This window comes from Cygnus olor, chromosome 8 (genome assembly GCF_009769625.2).
Source record: "Cygnus olor isolate bCygOlo1 chromosome 8, bCygOlo1.pri.v2, whole genome shotgun sequence".
NCBI lineage: Eukaryota > Metazoa > Chordata > Aves > Anseriformes > Anatidae > Cygnus > Cygnus olor.
Genome location: NC_049176.1, coordinates 2,867,697 through 2,894,858, shown reverse-complemented (window position 1 = coordinate 2,894,858; position 27,162 = coordinate 2,867,697). Strand labels below are relative to the sequence as shown.

General features: G+C 38.5%; 1 protein-coding gene across 2 annotated transcripts in view; it reads left to right on the top strand.

The window, feature by feature from the left end:
• PLPPR5 (phospholipid phosphatase related 5) overlaps positions 1–27,162 on the top strand; it is an 84,843-nt gene that overhangs the window by 11,972 nt on the left and 45,709 nt on the right. For both annotated transcript variants that reach the window (XR_005821858.1, XM_040564813.1), the window contains exons 2-5: positions 8,284–8,416; positions 10,763–11,013; positions 19,141–19,317; positions 21,000–21,119. Coding sequence is in view for 1 of the 2 variants with exons in the window: in XM_040564813.1 (XP_040420747.1) it covers positions 8,284–8,416; positions 10,763–11,013; positions 19,141–19,317; positions 21,000–21,119 (681 nt within the window). In the remaining variant the exon portion in view is untranslated. The remainder of the gene's footprint in view (positions 1–8,283; positions 8,417–10,762; positions 11,014–19,140; positions 19,318–20,999; positions 21,120–27,162) is intronic.

The following is a 27,162-nucleotide window of genomic DNA, read 5'->3' as shown; positions in this document are numbered from 1 at the left end:
ACAGAGGTCATTATAACTGGAGTGGAGTTAGTTACATGCTTTCAAAGAAAGCTATTTTATTGCAAAACTAGTTTTTAATAAAAATGTATAAAATTGTTTTATTGAGCTATTTACGTAAATTTATCATTATAGATCAAATAGCAATGGACAGTAATAAACCAAAGTCAAGAACAATTACAGGTGTATATTTTGCATACATATATTTTGCCACAGTAAGACAAAACGCATTTTTTGTGGTGTTTCAGGTATTAGTCATATGTGCAGCCTGTTTTTTCCATAGTTACATTAAAACACCAAGGTGCTTATACTGATAGGGTATTTGGCCCTTTGGTTTCAGTTGTATGATGAATATGGCATTTCAGTGGAAGTGGACTTCCTTGAACTGATCTCAGGAATAATGTCTGCATAATGTAGCTTGCCTTGAGTAGAAGTGAGATAGAAGCAAGACAATATGAAAAGCAGGAACTTCAGATAGTGTCCTTCCTCCGAGACTCTGAGAACAGTTGGCTCCAGTCATATTCTGACTGTAAAACCACTAGTCTGTGACCAGAATCATTAAGAGATGCCTTTTACATGGTTGGTTTTTATTGAAACAGGGATGAAAGACCATTTATTTTGAATTTTGCAATTGAATGTTGATCTTGAATAGGAAAATGGAGTTGTGTAGATTACCTAGGGTTTAAAGCATGAAGTTACATAGCTGTTGGAAGTGATTGTTGGTACGGGTAACATTACCACTGGTATTGTGCTCATCAAGGAATAATGCTTTCAACATGTAAAGAAGGGTTAAGAAACAAATCTCTCTCAACAGACAGAAAAAAATAATATTGCTTTCTTGGATAGCCAAGAAAGTACAAAGGGGTTTTCCAAGGCCAGGCCATAAGGAGACACAGTCTTTTTCACATTTAGCACTTGAAGTCAAATAGAAGACCTGATTGATATGACTGGGTGCAGGGTTGAAAATCACGTTGCAGTGATGCTGTATGGAATTCATCTCCTAATAAGGAAGATAAATGATAGGGTTTTGAACATGCTTGTTCTTCCTTTGCAAATATTATGGTGTTTTAAAGGTTGAAGTTGAGCACCTGAAAAAAAGGTGCTGAAAATTTTGATGTAAAGTTGCTTTTCAAATTCCCTAATGACATAATTACATTAACAGCAACTTTTTTTGAGTATCACTGATAGATCCAGAGAGTAAAATTAATTGCTCTTTGAGATTAAAACCCATCTTCCTAACTAGGTCTATTTGTTGAGGGAAGTATAGAGCTTGGAAACTTTGGATAATGGCATCTTCAATTTTTTTTGGCAAAAATAAAATGAGAAGAATTTAACACTTACATGAATTTCTCATTTAGATAACTTATCTGGTGTATTTCAGCCTGAAAAAATTTTACTTTTTGGAATATGAATTGATTTTTTTTTATGCGCTTTTAGAAGGCAGATTTGAATTGATTCTTTCCTCTCCCCATCACCATTTTCAGATCAAAATAACTAGTTTTTCTTAGATGATGGGAATTTTCTCTAAACTAACATTTCTTGCTTTTGGATATTATTTTTTAAAATTAGAAAAGCTTTGTTACATGGGAAAAAACAATTCTCACCTAAGTCTTTTACCTTCTACCTTACTACTAGGAAGGTGTTCATCAAGAAAACTTGTCAGTAATGTGGAACTGTGCCAGCAGTTGGATAGTTGGGAGCCAAGTGCCAGACAGTTCTTTGGCCCCCAAACAGCCATGTTAGCATTACTTAGCTTGCTTTCCTTGTGTCCTAGCGATTTCTAATCCTCTGAAGAACTACAGTACAGAGCAGCCGGGTACCGTTCATGTCTCAGTGGTACAAAACATTCAGGAGACATGAGTAGGGGATGGGGGGCCAGTGCTTCCCCCTGGAAGTGCCTGCTCACCCCTCTGCAGAGCATCAGATACTGGACAAGCTGTCACGCCATGGCTCGCCCTCTGCAGTGGTGGCACAAGGCCATTTTAACTGCACTCAGAATAGCAGGGGCCCAGTGACTACTTCTCAAAATGATCTTTTACATAAGCAAACTTTGCTCAGGCATTGTGTGTAGGATTCCAGCACTGGTGACGGTGCTGCCATGCAGACACTGGCTGTCAGATGACACAGGCAAACTCTAGAGGAGAAGAGATTTACACATATGATCAACTGCTCAGTTAGGAAAAAAAAAGAAGGGAAGGGGAGGGAGAAGCCTTTATAGACGCTGTACTTAAACATTTCATTTTTATTGTGATATGATAATAAAATGAGTAAGGAGAGACACTGAGAAGTGAGTGACAAAGCTGGCAAGGTCTCTGTGGTTATGTGCTCCCAGGGTTACCTTGAAGCTTGCCAGTTATAACTGCTTGGTTAATATGTGCCTCTCGCTTTCATACAGCATTAACATCATTATGAAATGAGCAACTTATACCATTTTACATGCTGACTGTATGCAATGTATCACAGAGCAGTAAAGGATATCTATCCCTGTCAGAATTAACATTACTGTGTCATGGCATATAGCCATACTGCAAAGAAATCATTAAATAATATTTCACAATTAAACATATAACCTTATACTGATATTTTTCTTTTGTAAATGGCCATGAATACCAAGAACTGTATTAAAATTTTGATTTTTTTTAAAGAGTACATTGTTTAAAAACAAAATTTACCAGAAAAAGACTTACTGCCCTCCCTTTTTTTCTTGAGAAAAGAATTTTTTTTCCTATACTTTTCCCTATATCTTCAGAAGTTGCTATGCAGTATGGTGCTATATCTTTATGCTGAATGCAAGAGGGATATTTTCTATTTAATCAATAGCAGACAGATTTATCTAAGATTTATTTTGTCATTTTCTTCAAAACTCCTGGTCATTTTTTACTATAGAAAATGTGCTCCTGTGGAAATCAACCCAGGCATTTGCTGTCAGTTTAAGCAAGCAAGAAGCAACGAGAACAAGAAAAACACAAAGAAAATGGCCTCTGGGGAAAGCTCTGCATAATGAACTTGAAATTACTACTGCTGGAAATACCGTTTCTGCTTTTCCTGCCAGGGCTGTTACCTCACACAGCAATTTTAGCTTAAAGCAGGGAATGGAGCTTATCTACAGCATCACTGAAGACCAAGGTTTATGCTGCTAGATTTTCCGAACTCTAGAGACCACTATGCTCCATGGCATGTTGATGGCATTTTTAAAGGGAAAATAGGCCAGGCATAGCCACGGGCTTGCTCAATGGTGAGAAGAAAAGATAATGAACAGGAACAACAAATCCTATGGAAGCCACATTTTTAAAAGAAATCTGCCCCACATTTTTAAAGTGGGGAAACTTGTAAGTGAAATTAATGGGGAGGCAATGCAACTTAAATGATAACAATTTGCTTGGAGATACAGAGATAATTGCCAAGATTTTAGTTCAGATTCCCAGCTTCCCTTCTGCCTGTGAAAGTAGTACAAGGAAGTTAATTTTAGACTAAAAGGCAAAGCTGTAGGCTGAATGAGATCTCCCTTACCATGTTATGTCTTGAATATGGTCTCACAGAAGCCTTGGTTAGGGTTTGAATCTTGCCTAAAAGAGAGAAATACAATGAATGAAAAGGAGACATGAGATGAGAAATTACAGTGCACAGCATTATCAACAGTTCTTCTCAACTCAGAAGCTTCAGAACACAGATGAATATTTAGTAGTCTTTTTAATGCAATAACTGCTTTTCAGTGTTACTCATCCATTTGAGCAGTTGCTGTAGCTACAGCATAACCAAGAGAATTGGCAGAAAGGGAACCGTGTATTCTACCACGTTCCCTGGCCCATATGAAATATTTCATGAATGTTTGTATATCCAAAAGCAGATGTTAGCAGGAAAGGCCTATGAACATGTACACACAAATCCACTTCCTAAACCCAAATGCAGATGGTCATTATTATCAACCTTAGGTTTCAGAACTTTCTTGTTTAAATACATGAATGTACCCTCAGATATCTTGTCACCAAATGCATATTTAATCCTAACTTGAATCCTGGAGTTTTATAGAAAGTTATGTCATATATGAAAGGGTAGTCCATACAATAAACCTCATTAGTGGTTTAGTACTCTAGAAGTGCTGATTTAAGGTCATTAATTTGCATAGGTGCTGGCTGTTAAAAATCTTATATGACTCTAGGGAAAGCTTTTTAATGGAGTCAGTTTACTGGAAAATCAACAAGGTCAGAGCTGCTCTAGTTCTAATATTTGGAATGAGTCAGGTTTGACATTTCAAGTTGAGAAAACTCCGAATGTAGAACCAAGTTAAGAATATACTGGAAGGATGTTTTGGGGAAGGGCAAATTAGATTTTTAAACTGACATGCAGTGCTAAAACTAGGAACAGTTTGCCTGGATTCAGAAAAATGACTAATACAGAAAAAATCTGAACTTATTTGGGAGGAAGAAATCAGCGTAGGGAACGTGTGCAAAACCTTTAAACATCCGGTGCAGTAAACAAGGATAGGGACAGGTATTTTGTGTATAGAACTAAATATATTGCTAGTACAAAGCCACCATGGGGGAAAAAAAACAAACAAACAAAAAAAAAACAGCTAGTAAGTTAATCAGGAGCTAAGAGGTGAAAGAAGAAGAAATATTAATTTTAGATCTCAGATCTCACTCCTCCTAAGCTGAGTTCCTGTCTGTTGAAAGGGTTGTCACGTTGCAGAAAGGATATGATTGCCATGGAGATGATTAGAACTTTTCCTATGATTTAGATTTTGCTGTTAAGTCTATGGTTAATTCTTCTTATCTTTTCTTTTTATGGAAGCATGGAAAATCTGAATGCTAGTTACAAAGCGTGTATTAATACTAAATTCAGGTGATTTTTTTTATCTCAGGTAATTTTTTAATCTCAGGTGATTTTTTGTGTTTTTTCTATTACACTTCATACTGTGAAGCAAGACTAAAGGTATTCTCGGCAGTATCACAGGGAAGCTGTAGTAGAACAGGGAGCTGATTGCTGTATGTTAGAGCTTAGGCCAGTGCCCATAGGGTAGTACTTCTTGTCTTGCTGTTTTTCGTAACAGCTATGTACATTGCATTTTTATCTAAGGACTGGGAAAACTATATATATATGTTCTTTAGAAAGCCTGTACTTTGTACTGTTACTGTTCAGGTGAAAATTGTTCTTTGTACTTCAATACTGTAGCTCTGTGTCAAAAGGTTTTCTCAGCCTTTGGGAAGGATGTTCTTTGCTTTTAACAACTGTTAAAATATCTGTGAGCTAAGAATTTTAATATATGTTACTCTTCATAAAAACTGTAGTGATCTACAACAATATGCACCTGTCAGACAGAAGAAGGTAAAAGATACCTCCAATATCCTCACTTTTTTATTTCACTGCAAATTACATTTCTGTACCTGAATTTGTATAGCTCTGTCCAAAAGGTTGTTGACAGAGCTTTCAGATTCTCCATAGAATTCCTAACTGTCAGTTTTGGAGTATTCCAGAAACTCTTTGACCTGAGACTTGTTGAAGAAATGCACAAGTTATTCTCTCGTCCTAAATGACGTTTATTGACTTGCTGCAGCTCACATATGGAGTGCAAAGGGCAGTACTGGTCCCTGTGATAGAGGAGATACAGAAATTATTTCCTCCTGGAATATGCCAGACATACAAATCACGGTAAAGGGCAAGAGGGAGATGGCTCTTCCTTTCCTCTACCCTTTAGAGCTGACTATTGCCAGTGGTGCCAGAGAGAAGGGTGAAGGGTTGCACTGGGTTTCCTGGGACTGACTGTGATTGGAGAAGATTTTCCTTCCATTTCTGAAACATCAGTAGGCTGATTACTGAGATGAGCTGTGCTTGTGGAGAAGGCTGGAGGAAAGGAGAACAGCTTATCTGAGCTGCCAGTACAGAAAAACACAGAATCTATATTTATTGCCAAATTCCAGAAGGATTCTATCAAAGTAAAGCCAGAGAAGCATAGAAATGAGTGCCTGTTGTGCTCAGTGGTATATCCCACCTAGATTGCTTCTGAGGGTAGTGCACTAGGCCTGCTATAGCAAATATTTTGTCATTGCTGAATTCTGCCTTGTTCTGACCCTTGCACCTGTAAGAGCATTTTTGTTCAGCTAAGAACTTGAATACTGATCCCTGCTATTCTTGGAGTGGTGGGTTTTCTTCATCCACGTCACCATCAAAGATGGGAAATGTAATAAGAGGAAATTGTTGCTAGCAGCAAGGAACCAGATACAGCTGATGAAGACAAGTTGTTGGAAGTGACCATCTCTTTTTGTATAACTGAATGAGCAGTTATTCCATTTGCTGACCCCAGCTTCCCTGCAAACCAGAAGGAAAGAACCCTTGGTCACGATCAGCACATTTAGAGACTCTGCTCAAAGCAGGAGAGTTGACCATGCTTGCTTCCCTTTTTCTGGATTCTGCTATTTCCTAGAGTTTGGAAATCTGCAATAATTTCACTAAAATTTATTGGGTTTGGTGGAAAAAAAAGAAAATTAGTTAAATGAGAATGTTCAGATTGCCTAGTCCCTGATGTTTCAAGGGAGTTGCTGTGACTCAACATAAAAATCTTAGTGTTTCAATTCTCATCTTTGTGAATCATATTAGAATTGTTTTTTGGTTTTGTTTTGTTTTTCTCATGAGAGCTGTAGGAGTCATGGGGCTGAATTCTTGTTATCATTGTCACAATTTTGATGAACTTGGATTCAAGATTGAGTTACATTTCATAAGTGTACTGATCCTTTATTAATTTTAGATGAAAGAACTGTACTTCAGTATGCAGAAGATTTTCTTGCATCAAAGTAGAGAGTGGATACTTGTTAGTTCAGGTACTCACATTTCTGTTTCATCTAAAAAGGCCACGAGGATCTGAAGCCAGAGTAAAGTAATAGAAGATGGCTTTTTCTCTGACAAACTGAATTTTGCTTGTTAAACACCACCACAAAGTTATTTTTATTTGTGCCACATTATTTATGAGAAGCACTTTTCTCCTTTGTGTGTCACAATTTAGCCAAAAGTCATCTGTGTATATTCAAGAATAACTGAGTAAGGTCATTAATTGCATTCTCCTGGTTGACAACAAACTGTGTGTATGAGCCATTTCCCACAGTTTTCTTTAAACTGTGTGTTTGTTTTTTTTAATATAAACAGTGCTGTCTGTAGAACTTCATATCTATAGTGATACATGAAAAAGTTATCAATTGTCTGTTGGGTCAACAGTTTAGAAAACCTAGGCAATTAATCTGATTTGACAACATTATTTCTTGTATTTGTGTAGCATTAATGTTTTAATTTGCTGGTCTTCATTCCTGTTTAGCAGTGTGATGTACCTATCAGTAAACTTTAATGCTATTCACACAGAAGAGAGAAAGCACCTTTTCTTTAAGTCCCACAGTGAACCAAAGTGGCCATCTCTATGCTTTCTGATCATACCTGTTCTACCTGCAGTAAAGCTTCAATATAAAGCTTAATACACGCTTACGGTTTGTCCTTGGCTATTAAGGCTGAATACCATAATTGTCATAAGTAAATTAGGAGTCATGTTTTCCCGTACAGGTAAATACGTGTCTTAGAGGGGATATTTTACATTCATAATCTATATTTTTCTTATTTGTGAGTGTGTGAGAATTTTTAACCAATTATATTGTTCATGAGCTATAGACAAGAGAACTTGGTGTAACGAATATGAAACAGGCCATGCTTAATGTTAAAATATCCATGGCGACACTTTGTTCAAGCTTAAGAAGCAAAGCTAAAGCCAGGCTAGATAAACTTAGGTGGAAAAATATGGATCAAACCTTGTTAAGTATCTACTGGCAAACCAATTCTCTATTGTGAACTGGAGCTCTGTTGTGAATTTTTCTCTGCGGTCCAAAATCTGGAGCCCACCCATGTGAAGTGCTGAATGTTAGCGAAAGCCATGTCGGAACAGAAAGTGTTCAGCATCTTCCAGGATTGGCCCTTACTTTGGTCCCCATACTATGCATTAGGAAGCTTGTTTTTCTTGAACTACTAGTTATTCTTTTTTCCCTCTTCCTGAAAACTAGGTTATGTTTTGTTGATTCCAAGCCCTGGTTATAGAAGTTCATTCTCTCTTAGTGCAAATAAAGTATAGCAAGCCATATGGCCTATTTTCCTCCTAAGAAGATTAACTTACAGAACTTAGATCACTTATGTTTCGTTTTGTGCTGGTTTGGTTTTGTTTCCTTAAGATGAGATTGCCATCTCTGTAATACTAGTATATTTTATTTGCTGTAATCTGATGTACCATTTTTCTCCCCTTTTTCTCCTCCCCCTAAGATTATCGTTGGAGAAACTGCAGTGTTTTGCCTACAGTTAGCTACAAAGGATTTTGAAAACCAAGAAAAAACAATATTAACTGGAGACTGTTGTTATATAAATCCACTGGTGCGCAGAACCGTCAGATTCCTTGGTATGAGCAAAATTAATGTTTCCATTTTCTGAATGATGAGAGTGATCAAATATGTCTTAAATTTGACGTGGGGAAAATATTCAGATAAACAGTATTTCATGTGTAGTCTTAACTTGGGTGCAATGGCTTCTTTCCTTTTGGGGAGCAAATTAAGTTTCTTGGAATTTTGGATTAAAAAACAGTTGCAGAAACAGCAGGAAGAATAGAAAAAATTGGGACCATGAGAGGCAAAAGACAACCGGTGAGCCCTGACTAGGGTGAAATGGAGAAGGGAAATATCCTTATGCCATATCTATGGTCAGTAGTTTCCTTTTGGTTACACACACATACAGCAGCCAGAGTTGAGGATGTTGGGATATAAATGTATGTCTGAAAGCAAGCCCCGTTTAGGTACTTTCCCAGCCTGGAGCATATATTATAATCAACGATAGAGGACTGAATGAAATCCTTGGTCCGCTGAAGTCAGCTGTAACAACAAAACAAACAAACAAACCCAACCCTCTCCCAACTTCAGTAAATATGAAATGTCATGCTTTCTACTTATTTCATTGGAAGTGTATTTTGGGTAGGGAAGTACCACCACAAAGAATGTGTGTTGAATATTCCCAGATGCTGCTTTTTAATGCATACAGGGATGTCATAGCAGGGCTCAGTCTGTCAGTTGTTTGCTTCTCCATCCTGCTTGTATCTAAGAGAAGCAGCTGGAGCATGAAGCCCTGGGGCAGCTGATCCTCTGTGTGCCCCCGCCGCTGGGGGAGGAAGGGGGCATACAGCTGTGTCTGTCTGTGCAGCGTTTGTGCGACAGCCGTGCCCACCGTCTGCAAGCACGATTGCTCACTGTCACACAGGAGTGCTGGAAGTCATTGAGGGTGAGACTGTCTTGCATAGATCCAGAAGGGGGGCGGGAGAGATGCGGAGGAGCTCCTCCTGCTCCAGTTGCTCTGTGCAGGGGCTGTGCAGTCAGTGTCAGCGCTTCCTTCCCGCTTGGTGGGCCCTCCTTGCTCACAGAAGCAAAAAACAAAGCTGGTGGGAGGGCAGGGATGAACAGCGGCCTTTGCACTGTGCCACCAGGCAAGGCATCACTACTCATTATGCTCACAGAAAGCAATGTGGCCACCTATTCTGGGGCAGTGCACATCCCCAGGGCTTGCTGAAAGGGCCCTCCTGTGCACTGCCTGGGCACAATCCTTTGCTCACTAGTGTCTAGCTGCTCAGGGTGAATTAATGTTAGTGTGACCTTGCTGACCAGCCAGAATCCCAGAAACCATGCTTGGTATTCCAGTTTTGCAGAGGAAAAAACCCTGACCTTTAAAAATGCACATGCTTCTGTGGCATCGTGTCTGCTGTGGTGTGCATCCATTAATGTCCTCACGGTGCCCCAGGAAGCTGGGAATAGCCAGAACTCACACTATATTCACAGGGAGTTGAAGTATGGGAAGGGCAAATTGATTTGCCTATGGAAATACAGGAAATCTGTAGCTCAGGTGGAATTTGAACACACATCTGCTGGCTTAATCTCCCAGTCAGAGTGCTGTGTTTGCATTTCTTTCGAGAGCTTGCTTTCTGCTTCCAAAAGGATAGAAAGAGACCTCAGAATAGGAGAAATCTGTTTTCTTTTAGATCATCAGATACATGCATTCCTTTCTAATGAACAAGAAGTACATATGCTTAATGCTTTGCTGATATGTCTGATTAGAAACATGCTTTAGCATAAGAAGCTCCTCAAATATATACATATTTAGCTCATTGTGTTGATATTATGATTAATATGCCATGCATAGAGATGTACCCAGTAGCAGGCAGATGAAGACAACTCGTGCATGATAGTATTAAATTATTCAGTACTTCATCTTCCTTACAGCTGAGAGAGAGAAGAAAATGTCCAGTATGTGTTACATTTTTTTCAAGTTACCTCACCACTTAGAGCCTGACTTCTCTGGTTCTGAAACAGATTTTTGGGGTGAAGAATTTGCCTTTGTCACTTCTGTTTAGTGAACATAGGCAAAGGCTAGATGCCAGCATAGCTAGCTATGCTGAACAGGTGGAGACATGTGGCTAGGGGGCTCAGGAAAGCAGGCTGTTTGTATGAGAGGCGAGCATACTCCCCTGAAGGATGGAGAGAGATTGGGTGTGTGGGTATGTCTCATCATCATTTCTGTGGTTGTGTAGGAAATTATAATCTCCAACATCATCCAGGATCTTTAGGGTACAGTCTTGTCTCTGTACACTTGGGAGTTGTTCATGTTCTTAAATGGAAGAAGCTGATTTGTTACTGCAATAAATATTATAATATGTTGTCCTGGAGTGAAATTGTCAGGATATTTAACTCTTTGTTTCCCTCTTTAGGAATTTACGCATTTGGACTGTTTGCTACGGACATCTTTGTAAACGCTGGACAAGTAGTAACAGGGAATCTCGCACCACATTTTCTTGCACTTTGTAAACCCAACTATACAGCACTTGGATGTAAACAGTATACACAATTCATCAGTAGTGCACAAGCCTGTACAGGAAACCCAGACCTTATCATGAAAGCCAGAAAGACATTCCCATCCAAAGAAGCAGCACTAAGCGTATATGCAGCTATGTATCTGGCTGTAAGTATATTGTGCTATTTAATGTCACTATAATTTTGAGAGTACATGTCTCAAACTATTGGTGGGGGGAGGAATGGAGGGAAAATAAGACAACTAGTGACTTTTGGTTTTCTGTATGTAAACCTTCTGTGTGTTACTGTGAAGCCTTTGAGAATTTGATTCATTGACTTCATTCTGACAATTACAGATGTAGTGGTCCTCTGAGCCTTGAAAGCTAAGGATGTGTCTAGGGCAATGCAGAGGGAGGATAAATTGGTCAGAATGGTTATTGGTGTAGGATAACCAGGTTCTTGGTTTACTTTTTCTCTGTTTCCAGAGAATCTGGGAAAAGGCTGTGTTGGGTGGTAAAGAAAAAAGGTTGGGATTATCTGTGACTGGTAGTAGTCCCTTTCTGTGTTTTATCTGAGTACAGATTAGTAGAATTGCACATGAATTTGGTGGGGTAAAGCAGAAGAGTGGGAACATGTAAGTGTCTGATCTCACAAGTTTCCTGGATCTGTGCGTATCCATAGGTACTAGAATTGATATTTATAGGTACCTCAGTGCTCAGGCTCTTATACTGCATTTAAGTAGACTACAAGACAGTCCATCCTTTCTTCCCCCTCTCCTCTCTGACACAGGGAGTGATGAGCAGGGCTGGGACAAACTGCTGTTTACTGACTGGCATCAGAGCTGGTGCTGAGGCTATTCAGAAGTGCTGGGAGGCAGGTGAGAGGGCAGTAGTTATGAGTCTTGCTCAGATAACTCAGTGCAATGTTCCCTGGCTTAGTCTGGAGCGCACGTTGTTCCTTTCACAAGCAGAAGAGCATTTTCTTAGTTGACTCTCCCTGGGGCACCCCTGTGGAAATCTTCCACCTGACCTGGGCTTGCAATTGCATTCCTTTATAGCCCACTGGAAGGACCCAAAGCTTCTCTCGCAGTGTCAGTGGGGAGCAGGGCAGGCGTGTGCCTCGCTGGTCATGGCAACAGTCATCCCTTCTGTGCCCGATGTATTTCAGCAGTGGTCTGTATGGGGGTGCATGTACCTATATGTGTGCATATATATATATATATATATACACACACACATATATACACACACACTTGTGTGAGTGTGTATCACTTTTGAGTGTGTATCACTTTTGAGCATATATATTTAATAAACTGCCTTAATTCTTGATTGATCTGGAAGCTGATACTTGTCAGCTGATACTCGATACATGGCGGCAACGATCTCAAACCCATCCACAGGCAGCGTGCCAACGCCGTGTTTCTGGATATGGTTTTAGAGACAGTTGCTTAAAATCTGCAGCCCTGACAGCAACATTTATCTGAAGTTCCTTGTGGGCAATGCCACCTAGAGATGTGGATTATCAGTTAGTACAGGAAAAGTGTTATCTGCAAATAAGAGATGAGCAATTAAATTTTATTCTAACTTGAGGCAAGTGTAAGACTCCTAATAGTATTGTCTTTATTTGGGGAGATATCTGAGGCTTTGCTTCACTGAAACATACCTCTAAATTTGGTGCAAGCTATTTTAGAAAATATTCAGCTTTCTACATTTTAATTGCTCCTATTTTTCTCATCCATCTGTAAAGTTGGATTTCCACTGTTGCCATGAGTCACAGTAACTAAAGGAAACCAACTGTTCAGCTGCTGCAGAGCAGAAAAGAAAATAGTATTAACACATTTTTTTTTAAAAAATAGGCATTAATAAGGCCTAATACTGAGCATCATGGCTTTTGATATGAGCTACAGTACTTTAAGCAAATTTTATGGTGTCTCTGGTCAATATATGGTTAACAACATCAAAAGTGGAAAACAATGTGATCTATTTAATGACTTCATAATCTTTCCGTAACTGTGGAAATGGATATATCCCATGTCACTAGTTTACCACTGCAATGCATGACAGTGTCATCACTTAACTAACGCACTGTGAACTGCTGATAGGATTTCTGAGCTCTTACAGGCTGCCTGAAGAAATTAATTACTATGATGTATCAGCTGAGTGCTAGCCTGAAAATTTAGGTCCTTGCTGCAATATTGTCAGAGTCTTTTAAAAAATAATCAAAAAAAAAATCCAGTTGCATTTTTGCAGCTAAAAATACTGTTTGTTACACACCAGGGAAAGAAATGCAATGTTCTAATATCTGAGGTCATGTCCTTACACTGTCATGATGTTTATTGGGAAAGTTGGCCCTGAATAACAACTTTCTCATCGTTATTCACTGGAGAAGAATGTTTAAACAGTAGCCTAGTCTTTGTATGAGCTGTGGTACAAAAGTTATTGAGAGCACAGACATAAAGACCTCCATATACTACTCAGCTAGTAGCATGAGCATATCCTTTCTGATACAAAATGTGCTTTCTTTTTGGTTAACAGAAATATTTGGGGGAGAGGGAGGGATTGTTTCAGAATCCTCCCTGGACATTTCAGCCAGCTGTGCGCAAAATGAAACCAGCTCGAAGACATAAGCAGGCAACAAGCAGATCCGGCGTCCTTGCTTTCTGAGGTGGTGACGTAAACAGCCAGACTTCACTGATCAGTCATATTTCACTGATCAGCCCATTTGAAAACAAAACCTACGCTTTATCTAATAATTCCCTGGTCTTGTTCCATGTAAGTGCAGCCATGTCCTTATCACCTAGCATCTGTGCATATTGTCTTGTTAACAATAGCTTTTTTTCATCTAAGGTCTTGAGTTTTCCTTTTTCCCCCCCTCCCCTCTTTTGTGAGTGGGTGGCTGCTATGGTAACTTTGAATTCCCCTCCTGCTGAAAGTACAGGCTTTTGCAAACAACTGTACTGCTAATATTTAGGCCTCTCTGTAGTGTTTGTCTCCATTGCTTTCTCTCAGGACCTATCGAGACTCAGCAGCTGAAACGTTGAATGGCAGCACTATGGTTAGATGTTTTCTCTACCCTGCTCCAAATCCTTTCAAGGATCCATTACTTACCTTCTTCAGAGTTTTAGGTTTATTTATCCCTAGTGTACCAAAATCTTCATAATAAACTATCATAAATTATTCCAAAATCTCTACCTTAGCTGGCTGGATATTTTCTTAGCTGTCTGCTCAACTCATCTTAGATCTCTTGTGTGTGTGTGCTGGAGTTGGGATAATAAGTTGACTGCATCAGCATTCACTTCTTACCAGCATTGCGATTCACCCTTTCTCAGCTGAACAACATCTGCTGACATAGGTATTGAGGCAAACGTTGTGGGTTTATTAAATAGAATATAATTGTATGAGGCACGTTTTAATATGCATAAGCTGACACAGCCTGGACGATTAGAGATATATTTTGAAGCAGCCCTTATGCACATACTTTTTTTTTTTTTCTCCACAACTGACACAAAAATGAGAAGTCATGAGTCTTTTTTTGGTAGGATTTTAAAGTGATCTATGAAGATGTAGTCAATCTATTCCCAAGGATTTAAATGTGAGACTATGACTAACAGTTGTCCTTTGTTGCTGCAAACCTAGGGGATTGATCGTTGCTGGCTGTAGTTTAAAACAAATTTTGTTTAATTCTACAAAATGTTGCTTTTTCTTACTGCATTGGATGAGCAGTAGGCAACTAACCTATCCAAAGCATGATTTTTGAACTTGATGCTATCAGATACATTTCAGACTTGCTTTGGATTTGTAATGATAGAGGAGCAGGTTTAATGTTTTGATAATTAACATAGCCCTTAGGTCCACGGGCTGCTCTTGTTGCTCTGTACTGTGAACCTCTAGCCACAACTACAGCCTCAGGCACGGCTAGCAGATGAAGCTGACAAATAATTCGTTCCCATCTGCAGAGCTTTTGTTGGGACCTTGATCTTCTGTTCTGCAAGGTTCTTGCTTCTGGACGTTGCTGTATCATCCCTGTTTAATGTGTTTATAAGTCACTGGGAAAAGACAACAAGGCGGTCTGGGTTACAGTGCTGGCAACGTGATGATGACACTCTGCCCAGTGTCATTCCTTGAGCCAGTCTTTAGGTGCAGGTCTCTGCTCATCTCTGAAGATCTTTTTCTTGAAGTGTCCGTTTGGTTCCCATTCTATGGGTAGCTGACAGGGTCATGATGGGCCTCTGATAGGCTTTAAGGGAGTATTGAGTTGCAACAGAATCCTGGAGTCTGGTTTCTTGTTGCCTTCTTAATTTTATTTATTTTATTTTATTTTATTTTTTGAGAAGTTGAAGGATTAAAGGATTTTGGAAGCTTTTCAGGAACAGTGTTAGGAAAGTGGAATTTCTTTTTGGTATATGGCTCAGTGAGTAAAAGTATCCACTGACACTGATTGTACAGCTCTTCATATATTGGATGCTTCAGACTGGATAGCAAAGTAACATTACGATTTGGTTTGGGGATTTATCTAGATTTCTTCTCAGTCAGTTCTTCATTACAATTCAGTCGCTCAAGATAATGACCTCTGTAGACTGAACTAGTTCTAGTTAATATTCGGGCGTATCTTATGGTCTTGATAAGTTGAAGAATACCTCTTCCAGTTGCTTAAAAGTGCAACTGTGGGGAATTCTTAGTGGGACACTTCATAGTAAGTTCCAGCATTTCTAGAACTTTCTTTTCCTTTTGCCAACCCAAGCCTCTGACTTTGAAACCCAAGTTTCGCCAAGGGTCTTCAATAATTACTGTTAAGTGTATCAAGAAAACTGGAGAAGTCTTCAAAAGAACTAAAATTTAAAAAAATCTTCAGTGGGCAGTTTTGTTTGCAGTGAGGCCCAGATGATTTTAAGGATAGGACTGTGGTTTGCTCTGGTAATAATTTGATCCAATAATTCCTTCCAATCAAGGAAGGTGGAGAGCTTTTATATGACCAGGCAGGATTCAAACTAAGCATTGAACTTGGTTGCAAACTACAGCCTAGCCCACTACTTTTCCATGTTTTTGATCTCTTACTATCTCTTTTCTTGTAGCTGTGACAAATGTTGAAAACTGTGCATTCCTCAGGTGGAAGATCTATAACTTATATCACTTGCAGGAGTCTTTTTTTTTTTTTTTTTTTTTTTTTTCTTTTAGTGCTAGTACACTATAAGGGCAAAACAAAACATGGTCATGTTTATTTGGAGCGCTGCCTGGGACAGGTGCCTGCACAGTGATTCCTCCCATTTCCGCTTGTTGCTTCATGAGTCATTTTTCTCTGCCCACTAACAGACTGGTTTATCCCTTCGTCAGTACTCCTTGACCATCTGCTTCAAGGGGAACCAAAACAGCAAGCATGGAGGGCATCTGCCTCCCCACTTCCTGGGACTCAGTCTCAATTGATCAGACAGGAAGATTAACCCTCCTCCTGGCTGGTGTGCCCAACCTGACGACTAGCTCCACTCTAACTAAAATGGAAGTCTGGGACCTTGCTATGTTTGTGTCTGTGTACGGAGCTTTTCTTCCAGAATCAAGAAGAAGAAAGCTACTTAATTATATTTTATTTTTAATGCAAATCAGATCTTTGACTGAATTGACTGATTAATATATAGTACTAGAGCTACTAGAGGAAAAGTTTAAAAATGGACGTCTGTGAGTCCTGACTTGCAAGATTCAGTGTTTCCTATACAGAGCTTTGAAAACGTGTAGACTTGTCAATGCTATATTCCAGTAAGGGAAGTTTGTCCTGTTTCTCTTGATTAATTGAATACTGTCCGTAATATCTTGGTGGCTGTCCTTTAAAGAAAAGATAAAAATGGTACCTGTGCTGGCAGATCCCTCTGGTTATTGTGAATAATGGACTGGGCATGGCAATCTTGCCTGTGTGCATAGGAAGGGACTTAGCAAATGGGGTCTTTGTTAGTCACATGAGGCACAGGATAAGGCTGCAGTTGTTTCTGCTTGCTGAGTGCTTTGTCTGAGTAAAAATTTGAAGGACATGCTTATTGTAAAAAGAGTTTCTGAGAATTTTCTGCAGATCACTCTTCACTTCAGCTTTGTATTAAAAATGTTGAAGTTTGACTGAAGTACTGAAGAATCAACTATTTACATTGTGTTTTGACTTCATAAAAATTGAGATCATCATCTTGGATGATGACTAGGTGTTACAGAACTGAAATACATCACTAAGATCTACCTTAAACAAATTACACCTTTTTTGGTTTGAGCTGATTTTTCCTTCTCAGTAGTCATTTTGAGTGTATTTCCCAAAATAGAATTATATGCAGGATAGCTTCCTGCCGACTTCTGTGTCAACTTCACCCAAGCTATATATGAAATGTGGTATCATTCCTGGGCATTCAAAATACTAGACTATTTTCTCAAGCACCAGATGTTCTAACACGTAGTGTTAATGTGGGTAACAGTGGCAGTATCCACAAGTACAGCAAGACTCGCTCAAAGAGAAGGTTGCTGGGTGACTTAGCATGCACTGCCCTGTAGCTTGAAGGAAACTGCTGGGGCTAAAGAGCTGGAGATGAAAGTTGCAGTTATCTTGTCAGCATTCCACGTGGTAAGAGCAACTCACTGAAGAAGAGAGTTTGCAAAAAAAATTAAGGAGCTAAGATTGAAAGGATAGTCAGCGAAGGGAGAAACACTATTTCTTAAATGAACTAGGAAGGAGAAAAGGGTAACTGTGGGTTGGAAGTACAACCCTAAACTCTCTTTTTTTTTCAAAACTTTGCACTGTTTGCACTAGTAGAAAGCATGCTATTAGTCTGCTGTTTGTCACATAAGGTACATTGATGATGTAATGCGTGCATTGCAGTACTCTGCTGTGATTTTAAGCTGCCTGCTTATGGTTGTTTTTTTTTTTTTTCCCCCATGCCTTGGTTATTTCTCTAGTGTTTTGAACAAAATGACTGGCAGATGTTCTTATCAGACAAGCTCTGACCACTCCTTCCTTCCTGGAAGTTAAATTACCCTAACTGTAACCACACTTTCTAATATTTTTCTTGACTAGATTATTGCAGCAGTGCTTAACTTGTTAGTGAGCCAATTCAGATGAAATTTCAGACAGTGAGAAACAAGCCAAAGGGCTTCCCATTTGCTAGTCGGAAAGGAACCAATTTGTTAGTGCAGATTCATCTGTTTCCTTTTGCAGTTCAAAGTATTAACATTACACAGTTCGAGTTTCTAGTGAAACCCCACGAAGAAACTTCTATTCTTCAGTCCTAAAACTATAGCGCTTTATCTAAATGTGAAAGATTTAGGGATTTCGGTCATTTAGCTGCAGAAGGATCTTCTACAGAAAGTAAATACTTTTTTCCCCCCCCCCTCAAAAACCTATTCATCTGAAGTATTATTTTTCAGGGTGAAACGTTCAAACAGCCGTAACGCCAAGATTAAACAGGAGAATGGAAGTTCAGAGCTTTGAAATTCATTTCTCCCATTGGGTCATCAGAATTTGGGAAGCTCTGGCTTAAACCCTGTAGTCCTTCATGCACCTGCTCTTAGGGAAGAAGAGCTGCTCTATTACCACGCACTGCTTTTAATTCAGTTTTACTGCACAGGGACAGTTAGACGGCAAGCAGAGGAGAGCTAGATATCTCAATTTCTTGGAGTTTGTATAAAAGTTTCTGTATTTAGGTTGGTTTATGTGGGGAATTAGTACTAAATATCTTCAGTCAGTGTCTGTGAGGTATGGGGATGTATCCATCCAGCACTGGTTGAAGCTATTACATTTTGTTTATATGAGTAGATGCTGATATCTAGTTCAATTTCCATTGCTTTTTGACAATGATCTTGGAGGTCTCATCCAACCTAGATGGTTCTGTGATTCTGTGAAGTCTCTAGTTAATAACACGGAGAAGCCATGTACGAGGAAGAAAGGCATTTGCTAGTAAAAACAAGGCTTTGATGTAGCACCTTTCAAGAGATCTCTTGCTATTATTGCTAACACTGGGTAATGAAAAGTCAGTCTCTCTCTCTACTTCTCTGCATAAATAAATGCGTAAATTGAGAACGATAGGATAGAATTGTCTAATTTGTGCGTTCTTTTGGGGGCTTTTCAGGTTCATGTAAGCCATAAAATTCCTGTGGTCTAATTCTTATTCTGTAAGAAGAGTTTCCTCTGAGAAAAGGGTGTGAAGACTTTATCTTGTGTTACACTTTCTTGGTTCTTTATACCCTCCCACTCCCCAAGTTTCAGAGATTCTCTTCACCAATTAGTAGAATATATTGTCAATCGGTCTTAAACTTTCTTCCTTTCTACTTTTCAGATGTATATCACCAGCACAGTAAAAGCCAGAGGAACAAGGCTTGCAAAACCTGTTCTGTGTTTGGGCTTAATGTGCTTAGCTTTCCTCACTGGAATCAACAGAGTAGCAGAGTATCGAAATCACTGGTCAGATGTAATAGCAGGATTTGTAATTGGAATATCTATAGCAGTATTTTTGGTAAGTGCATATTTGTGTCACTTCTGTTGGAAAAATATCAGTATATTGGTTTGTATCTCCTAGTAAGTATTAGTAAACTTGACTTTTCAGACAAAGAGGTGATTCTGTTTTTTAATTATCAATTTCCTTAGATATATTTACATACATTCAGAAATATCAAATAAAGGGTTGATCAAATTATCTGTTTTGACTTTCTTGTAAACCAGACTACAGAGTTTCAACCAATAATTTTTGCATCAAGCCCTACTTTAAGCAACTACATATCCCTGAGAATAACATCTATTCATAATTTAATTTATAAAGCATTAAATGCAGTATAATACCTACACCTGAATAAGTTGTAATTGATTACCTACACTGAATTGATACCTACACTGAATAAGTTAATAATTTTCTGGCTTTAAAGTAATCTTCATGCTCCCTTTGAATTTTTTTCATACTAATTCAGGCTTAAATTGAAATTCTAAGTTATTCTCAATCAAAAATTCTTGTTTAGCTTCTTCCTTTTCTGGAGCTGTGTTGCAATACCAGATCTTTAGTCACAGACCAGTGTCTGTCAGAGAGCTGCCATTAATCTATTTATCACCTTCACCAGTAACTTCAGTGCAAGACTACAGAATGGAATAGTCACTCCTGCTTACTGCCTGCAAGTTTGTCTGTCTGACAGCTTGTATTAGTACTAAATATAACTTTGAAATATAACTGATTTTTTTCCCCATGAAATTTCTTTTTATATTGATTCTGGGATCTCAAGATCTTGATCTCAAGATCTTGGGTCTCAAGATTGGCCTTGGCTGTGAACTCACACAGGAATGGCTGAGGTGGGCATTTTCACTCATCTGATAAATGTGAGGGCAGCTTTAGGTCTTCTCTAAAATATACTTTCTGGCACTTCCAGTTGTTTCCTTCAACACAAGTTGTCCTGGAGCTGTATTTGTTTTTGCATTTTTAAGTTTTTGTATTGTGTTTGTGCCCCTAAAGTTATAAAATAGAGCACAAAAGAAATCTGTCCCAGCACATTTTCTTATATTTTGTGCTGTATTGCATAAATTCATTTAAGTAACATGACATCAAATTTAGTTGTGTTTTGAAGATAATACAGTTGGCAAGCATTGTCTCGGCTGAGTGTCTGAATTAGTAGAAACCCGAACAGGCTGCTGTATGCCACATTCCTAAATGCCTATGTGAGTCACTACTACGCTGCTGGAATGGAGTTTAGATCAAACCATTCAGTGATCCTTGCCTTCTTATCCTCCCTTTCTCACTCTCCATTTGAGAAATTATTTGCTGGTCAAAAGAGTTCTGTACCGTTCTTTGATGGTACAGGCCTTTCAAAGGCATTTAAGGTTATTACCATATTCTGCTGCACGTGCTCTGGATGTTCGTTCATTCATATAAATTGCTAATAAATAGTATTATGTTATTTAGCTTCAGTAATGTATTTGCTTTAAGAGGGCTTTTTGGTTCTGTGATGATGCATGTATCAAAAAAATTACTTAAATCTTTTGTTATGAAATATTAATTAAGAATTTTTTGTAAACCATGAACTTCATGTTTCTGTGTTTCTTCTGTAAGCTGTGACTAAAGCTAGTGTCAGTTCTGCCTAATTATGGATGTCATGATCAAAGCTGAAAAAATGAGTTGTTCCTTAGCTATTCTGTTTACCTTCTAATCCCTTCTAGGTTGTTTGTGTGGTAAATAACTTCAGAGGACGTCAGCCAGAACATGAACATTCTCATATGGATAATCTGGCCCAGATGCCCATGATCAGCATACCCCGAGTAGAAAGCCCTTTAGAAAAGGTAATGTCTGACTTTTTTAAAAAATGTGACTCAAAAATATGATTTTAGGTAAGAACATACTAGCAATAGTCTCCTGGGTATGCCAAGATGTTTTGCATGAGTAAGTACTGTGCTGTTTTTAAAATTTATTTTAGTTTCTTGTAATAAAAATTTCTGGTTTTGCAAAGATGATGTTGTACTACGCAAATGTTAGGTAAGGCTGTATCTGAATAATTCTTTGAGCAAACAAGCCCTGAAATAGCATAATCAAATAAAGAAAATATTTTAGGTATTTTTACTAGAAGCAAAATTAGAGCTACTAATGCAAATTTTTAACGCAGTTCTACTTTCTAATGATTCTACCTGTCATTAAAATCTCTTCTGTTATGCCTATGTTTCAAGATAGTAAACAATTCTACTCTGTTTAGGGCACCAAAAGTATTTTTCTACAGCATTCTTGTAAACCCATATTACCACTGATAATTTTTCATATTAAAGCAAGAAGAAATGTTTTTAACCACTACCCAGACTGGGTTAGTCACTTGAAAGTGGTAGAAGTTGTCCTTTAATAAGAATTGCTGCTAGCCCTAGGTTTGTTATTTATTTCCTTGAAGGGAAAGATTTCTTATCAGAATAATCTAAGGTGCCTTTTTGAACCAAAAGTGTCTAAGCTACTTCTGCTGATATTTTGTCATAAGGAGGTCACAATATCATTTGCTTGAACAAGCATTTAGATGATGAATGTGTATCTTCAAAATAGTCCATTCAGTAAGCTCCCTGTAAAATGTCAAAATGAAACAAGGTGTCAGTTGGCCTAAGACATACCATATTAATAAGCGTGTCTTATTTATGTGCTAGGCTCTCCTACAATAAAAAAAAAAAACATTTGTGCAGCTCAAAAGCCATCACAGATCATAAATGTATATCCTCTGCAGATTCTACTTATCAGAGCAGGCTGCTGAATTTTTTATTTTTATATTTTCTGGGGATAAAGACCTCATGTTATTTTCGTGTTCCTAGTTCATTTGACACCCTCTTATCCATGACAAACAATGTTATTTTTCTAATACTAGGCCTAGGCAAGACTGAGACAATGTGGGGAAAGCTATGGGAAGGGTGGCTGCAGGAATAATATTTGCCCTGCTTGAGGATGACCTCTATCATTTGCAAACAGCCCAGAACTGTATTATATGAATGGGAGTCTTTCCCTGTGAACGCTCATTCCCATGGCAGTGGAGGGCAGCTGTTTTTCATGGGACTTCTCTCTAGATACTTCAGTCAGGGGACTGCCAGCAAGGTGTTACACTTGGTGAGATCTCAGTGTATGGCTTCATCTTTCTCTCTGTTGCAAAGCATTTCTTCTTTCTAGACAGAGAAGATGAGATGGGAGGATGATTATGTAGAGACTTTGTGTTAGGAAATGCTTTCTTCTGTTTCCACCCTCAGAAAGTTTGAATTGGAATTAGCAAATAATTGATGAGAAATCTACTTTTTTTTTTTCCTGAGTGCTGCAGGTGGTGAGGTGTGGTTTGTTTGTTTGTCATTTTGTTTTTGTTTAAATGTTTAGTCTAAAGTTTTGGATATAATCCAGACCCTATTAAATGAAGGTCACTAGGAGTAATACTTATATGAAACTAGGGTCTAAACTGAGCCATCTCAATTAACTACCATTACTGGAAGAATTATTAACATAGTGTTTACTTTTTAACTGTCTTATTTTACATTCTTCATTCTCCTCTAGAAAGAGATTGGTGCTGGATGATTTGTGTGATACTTATATTTTGCCATGTGCAAATTAGTTTTCGCTGTATTTCAGTTAGGGCTGTTTTAATTCCACATTCTGAGTGTGTATACATTCCTATTTGGCATATTTTAGATATGTTTTTCTTTATTCTCAGTCTGCAAGCTTCTGTGGCAGTATTAAAACCAGCTTACTGTCATAAATTAGCTATTAGGAGTAACAGATCCTGACTGACTGAAGTTATCATGGGCTAAAGGAGTGCTGGGATGAAGCAATGCAGCTCTGTTACTGGTATTTAAAAATGATAATCATATGGGCATTTGGGAATAAGCAATTTGAAGATGCTGTCCTAAAGAATGACTTCATTAGAAATCCATACCAGATGGGACCTCTCTCATTGCGATTGTTTTAAATTCACCCACAAGTGAATAAGCACATGGTACATGGCATAATACACAGACCTGGAAACACTTTATTTTTCTGTTTCCAGATCTGCTACTTGTCTGTTGCAGTGTTTTGTTTTCTTTCCTGCTGGAGAACCAATGTGCTTGGCATGCTCTCTGTGCTGCCACTGTCTGAGCTCTGGTGGAGGTCAGGAGCCACATATGAAGTGCACTTTAAGCAGGAATATGTGTACTTGAAATATTCTGAATTGGAATTCTGTTGATTAAGGGTAGATCACTGTTTGCATGACACTTCTGTTTAATTGTGGTGCATGCAGATGATGAAGCTGTTCTGCATGGGTACCCACTTCTTATGCACTCAAATAAAACATAGTTGCAGAGTGTCTCCTTGAAGAATCCTTGCCAGAGCTGGCTCAGCAGCGCAGACCTATTGCTTTCACCTTAACTACATTCATCCATGGAATTAATGAAAAGACTGAAAGCCAAGAAACCTAATCACTCACCCATCTGCTCTTTTTTCTTTTCTGTCTCTGACCTTCATCTCTTGTAAAGTAACTTGAGTTTGTGAGCAGGCCCTCTGCTACAGAGGGGAGGCCCTCTTCCCACCACAGTCAAGGTTAGAGACACTTGTTTTTCTGTTATAAGGGTTCCTGGGAAATAGGGATGTTCTGGGTGGTACCCAGAAGAGTTTAAAGTCCACCATCATCCAGTGCAGTCACAAACTTTTCCCTATTTCAGGGGAGACTGACACCTTATTGTTTCATGCTGAAGTCACCTGAAATTGTCTAGGGCTTACAGAAGGCTGGTACATGTCTTGTTGTAGCTGCTGACCATGCTAGACTTTTTCTTAGAGGTATTCTACCTTTGAAAAAATCAAATACAAAGGAAATATGGAGCATTTTAGGATGAATTGAGGCAGTAGATAAAATTCTGAGGGTAAGAAGAAAAAAGAAAGTGTTGGGTTAGGATAGGCACTATAATTCATCTCCTAAGGCATGAGATCACTGTCTGATCAACAGTGCTCTCTGCATCTGTTCGATATTATTTATTTGCACAGTAGTATGTTCAGCTGCTGAGCTGAATTTATCCCCAAAGCCTCTGCTTGGCATCCCTTCATAGTGTTACTTCTGTCAATAATGCCTAAACCACATCCCCAGGCACAACCGCCACTCTTTTTTACAGTGAGATAGCTTGTACTCCACCCATGTGAGATTGCTTGTACTCCACCCATGGGACTGACTCTCTAGCAGACTGTGAACAAGAAACAGGTAGTTTACAGTCTTTTTACCTTTACAGATGGGCCAGCGGTGGTGGTGGTTGTTTTTTGAGACACAGTCACTTTTAAGTTTTAGTGATGATAAGTAGTTGGAATTCCTCTCACAATATATGACATTCTTGTTGCCTATCATACCAATTACTAGTGATTGTCAGGGCTAATTGTCTCAAAAGTCTTATAGAGTTTGGCACTGTAATTCTTGTTCTATTGTGTATGTGCCAAAGGTTATGGTGGAGATGAAACATTTTAATTGTAGTAAGTATAGATATTGTCCTGGATCCCTCTTAAATTAGACTTTCAAAACTGTGGGAGCTTTTTTCCTTCTATAATGTGTTTTCTGTTTACTCCATCTTGATTGTTCATGAGATACAGAGGTCTTAAGCATTTTGGTACTAAGGGATCTTTCACTGGTGTGTGTGCTTGTGTACGTGCAGCGTGGCAGGGGAGTCTGATCTGGTCCCTGGGGCTCTCTAGTGAGACTGATGGCTCGTCACTGAACTCACAGGCTAAATGCAAAACATGAGGATGTCTTAGGTCGTTGTGCTATGATAGAATGGGAGAGAGGGTTTGTGTCTATTTTTATTGCTCCAAAATATTTTAGTTGAGAAGTATCCAAATACTGCTGTGCTTTGTGTCCACAAATGTATGTAGGTATCCCTACAGGCAGTGTTTTAGTACATGCATGTGTGATTTCAGGACAGCTTGACAAGAGCTCATGTGCTTACATTAGCCTATGGGCAGGTTTTCAAATTTCTGTTGTCATAGTGGTTCTCTTGATAATACGTTATGTTAAAGGAGACACAATAAAACACTGTTTCACACACAGAAACACATACCCAGGAGAGGCAGCTGAGCAATTTTGTTCCAATCTTAAAAACTTCAGTAGGACGTGAACACAAATCTTTCTGCTTCGATCTGGTTGTAGGGGATTGTAAAAGAATTATCTTTATTTGAATGCAAACTGTGATCACAACATCTAACTTTCAAATAAAATGTTTAAACATAGGAAATGGAACAATATATTCAGTGTGACCTCCTGAAATATACACGTTGTAGGTGTTAAAGAATCAAGGTATTAGTAACAACCAAGAAGATCCTTTGCAACAAAACTCCTTCAAAGCACGCATCATTAGGTTCCTCTCCTGGATATCAGGAATGGACCATTTTGACCATCTTCACATAAGGCAATAAACATGTGTGCAAGAGTGCACTTAAGTGTTTGTGTATGGAATTAAAACAATGTGTGATGGCAGCATTCTGTGCAGGTCTGCAGTGTTTTAGATGGGGAATTTCACTTGAACGCATTCTTTTCTCTAAAAACATGTCTTGTCCAGTAAAAGCATAAAATAAGCTTTGCTGACCAGGAGAATTTTATGGTAACTAAAATATAGTTGTTACTGTTTTTGCCAGAACTACTACAGTGCTGTTTTTCTATTAACAAACCCTACTGCATGAAGAACTACAAACAATTTTTCATATTCCTGTTTTCAAAAATAGAAGAATCTTTAAGACGATGACTATTTCTGATTATTTATAATTGTATCAATGAGAACAGAACAGAATTTTCAGATTAAAAATGTTAAATATAATGAAAACTGCAAGTCAGAAAGAAACTTGGTATGGACTTTTTCAATTATTTAACATTATCTAGATATGGATAATTTTCCCCAGAAACCTGCACTGAAGGCTTAGCCTTTTAGCCTTTCATTTTTCTGTTAGTGGTATGAGAGCATGGTTATGAAGCGTGCTTTGTTTGCGTTGCTGACACCAAGCTGATGCTGCCAATTTAGAATGAATAATACAAAATCTGGTGTGCCTGTCTGTGAAACTGCTGCTTGTGAGCAGCCCCTCAGCATGCTCTAATTCTTTTGAGTGCTGTAGGTGAAATCACGTCCCTTGAAACTGGAGAAGCTGAGGTCTTTCGTGTTTTTTTTTTTTTTTTTTTTCTTGTCTCTTGCATTTGTGGAAATCTTTGGCTGACAGTGATTAGTATCTCACAATGAACTCTGTCACAGTGCATCTGAACAGAAGATGGATGCTGGTTTGTTTGTTTGCTTTCCTGTGAACTGTCTCAACAAAGCTTATTTGTAGTTTTGCATGAGAAGGTAACCTATGAAAAAGTGTGAATACATAGTTCCATGAATCAATATCGGTGATTCTTGCCATTAGAAAGTCATTAATTTTGACCTAGTTATGCATCATCCTGCTGAACCTATTGGAAATGAATCGACAAATCTTCACTAGAGTCCAAATCAATTGCTTCCTGACTGGGAACTTAGCATTTCTCTCTGAGTTTATTGAGGAAGGCGGATTTTCTTCTGTGTGATTCTATTCTGTGCTTTGCATATGCTTCCATGGATGGTGACCTGCTCATTTTGAAAGTAGAGATGGCAGCAGTGAGAACCACATTCATCTTTCTTAAGAAATGGTTACCAAGCCATGAGTTAATGGCACTCAAAAGACCGTTTGGTTCCTGCATCACTGGCAAATGTATGCCATTTAGAGAAAGGAACATGATGTGAAAGAATTAATTAGTATAAATAACAAGAAAAATACGTTTTTCTTTAATTCCTCATTTTTAACTATCTTGGTTATCAAAAAAGTGAACAATTTTAGACTGTTGCTAGCTTAAGTTGACAGGAT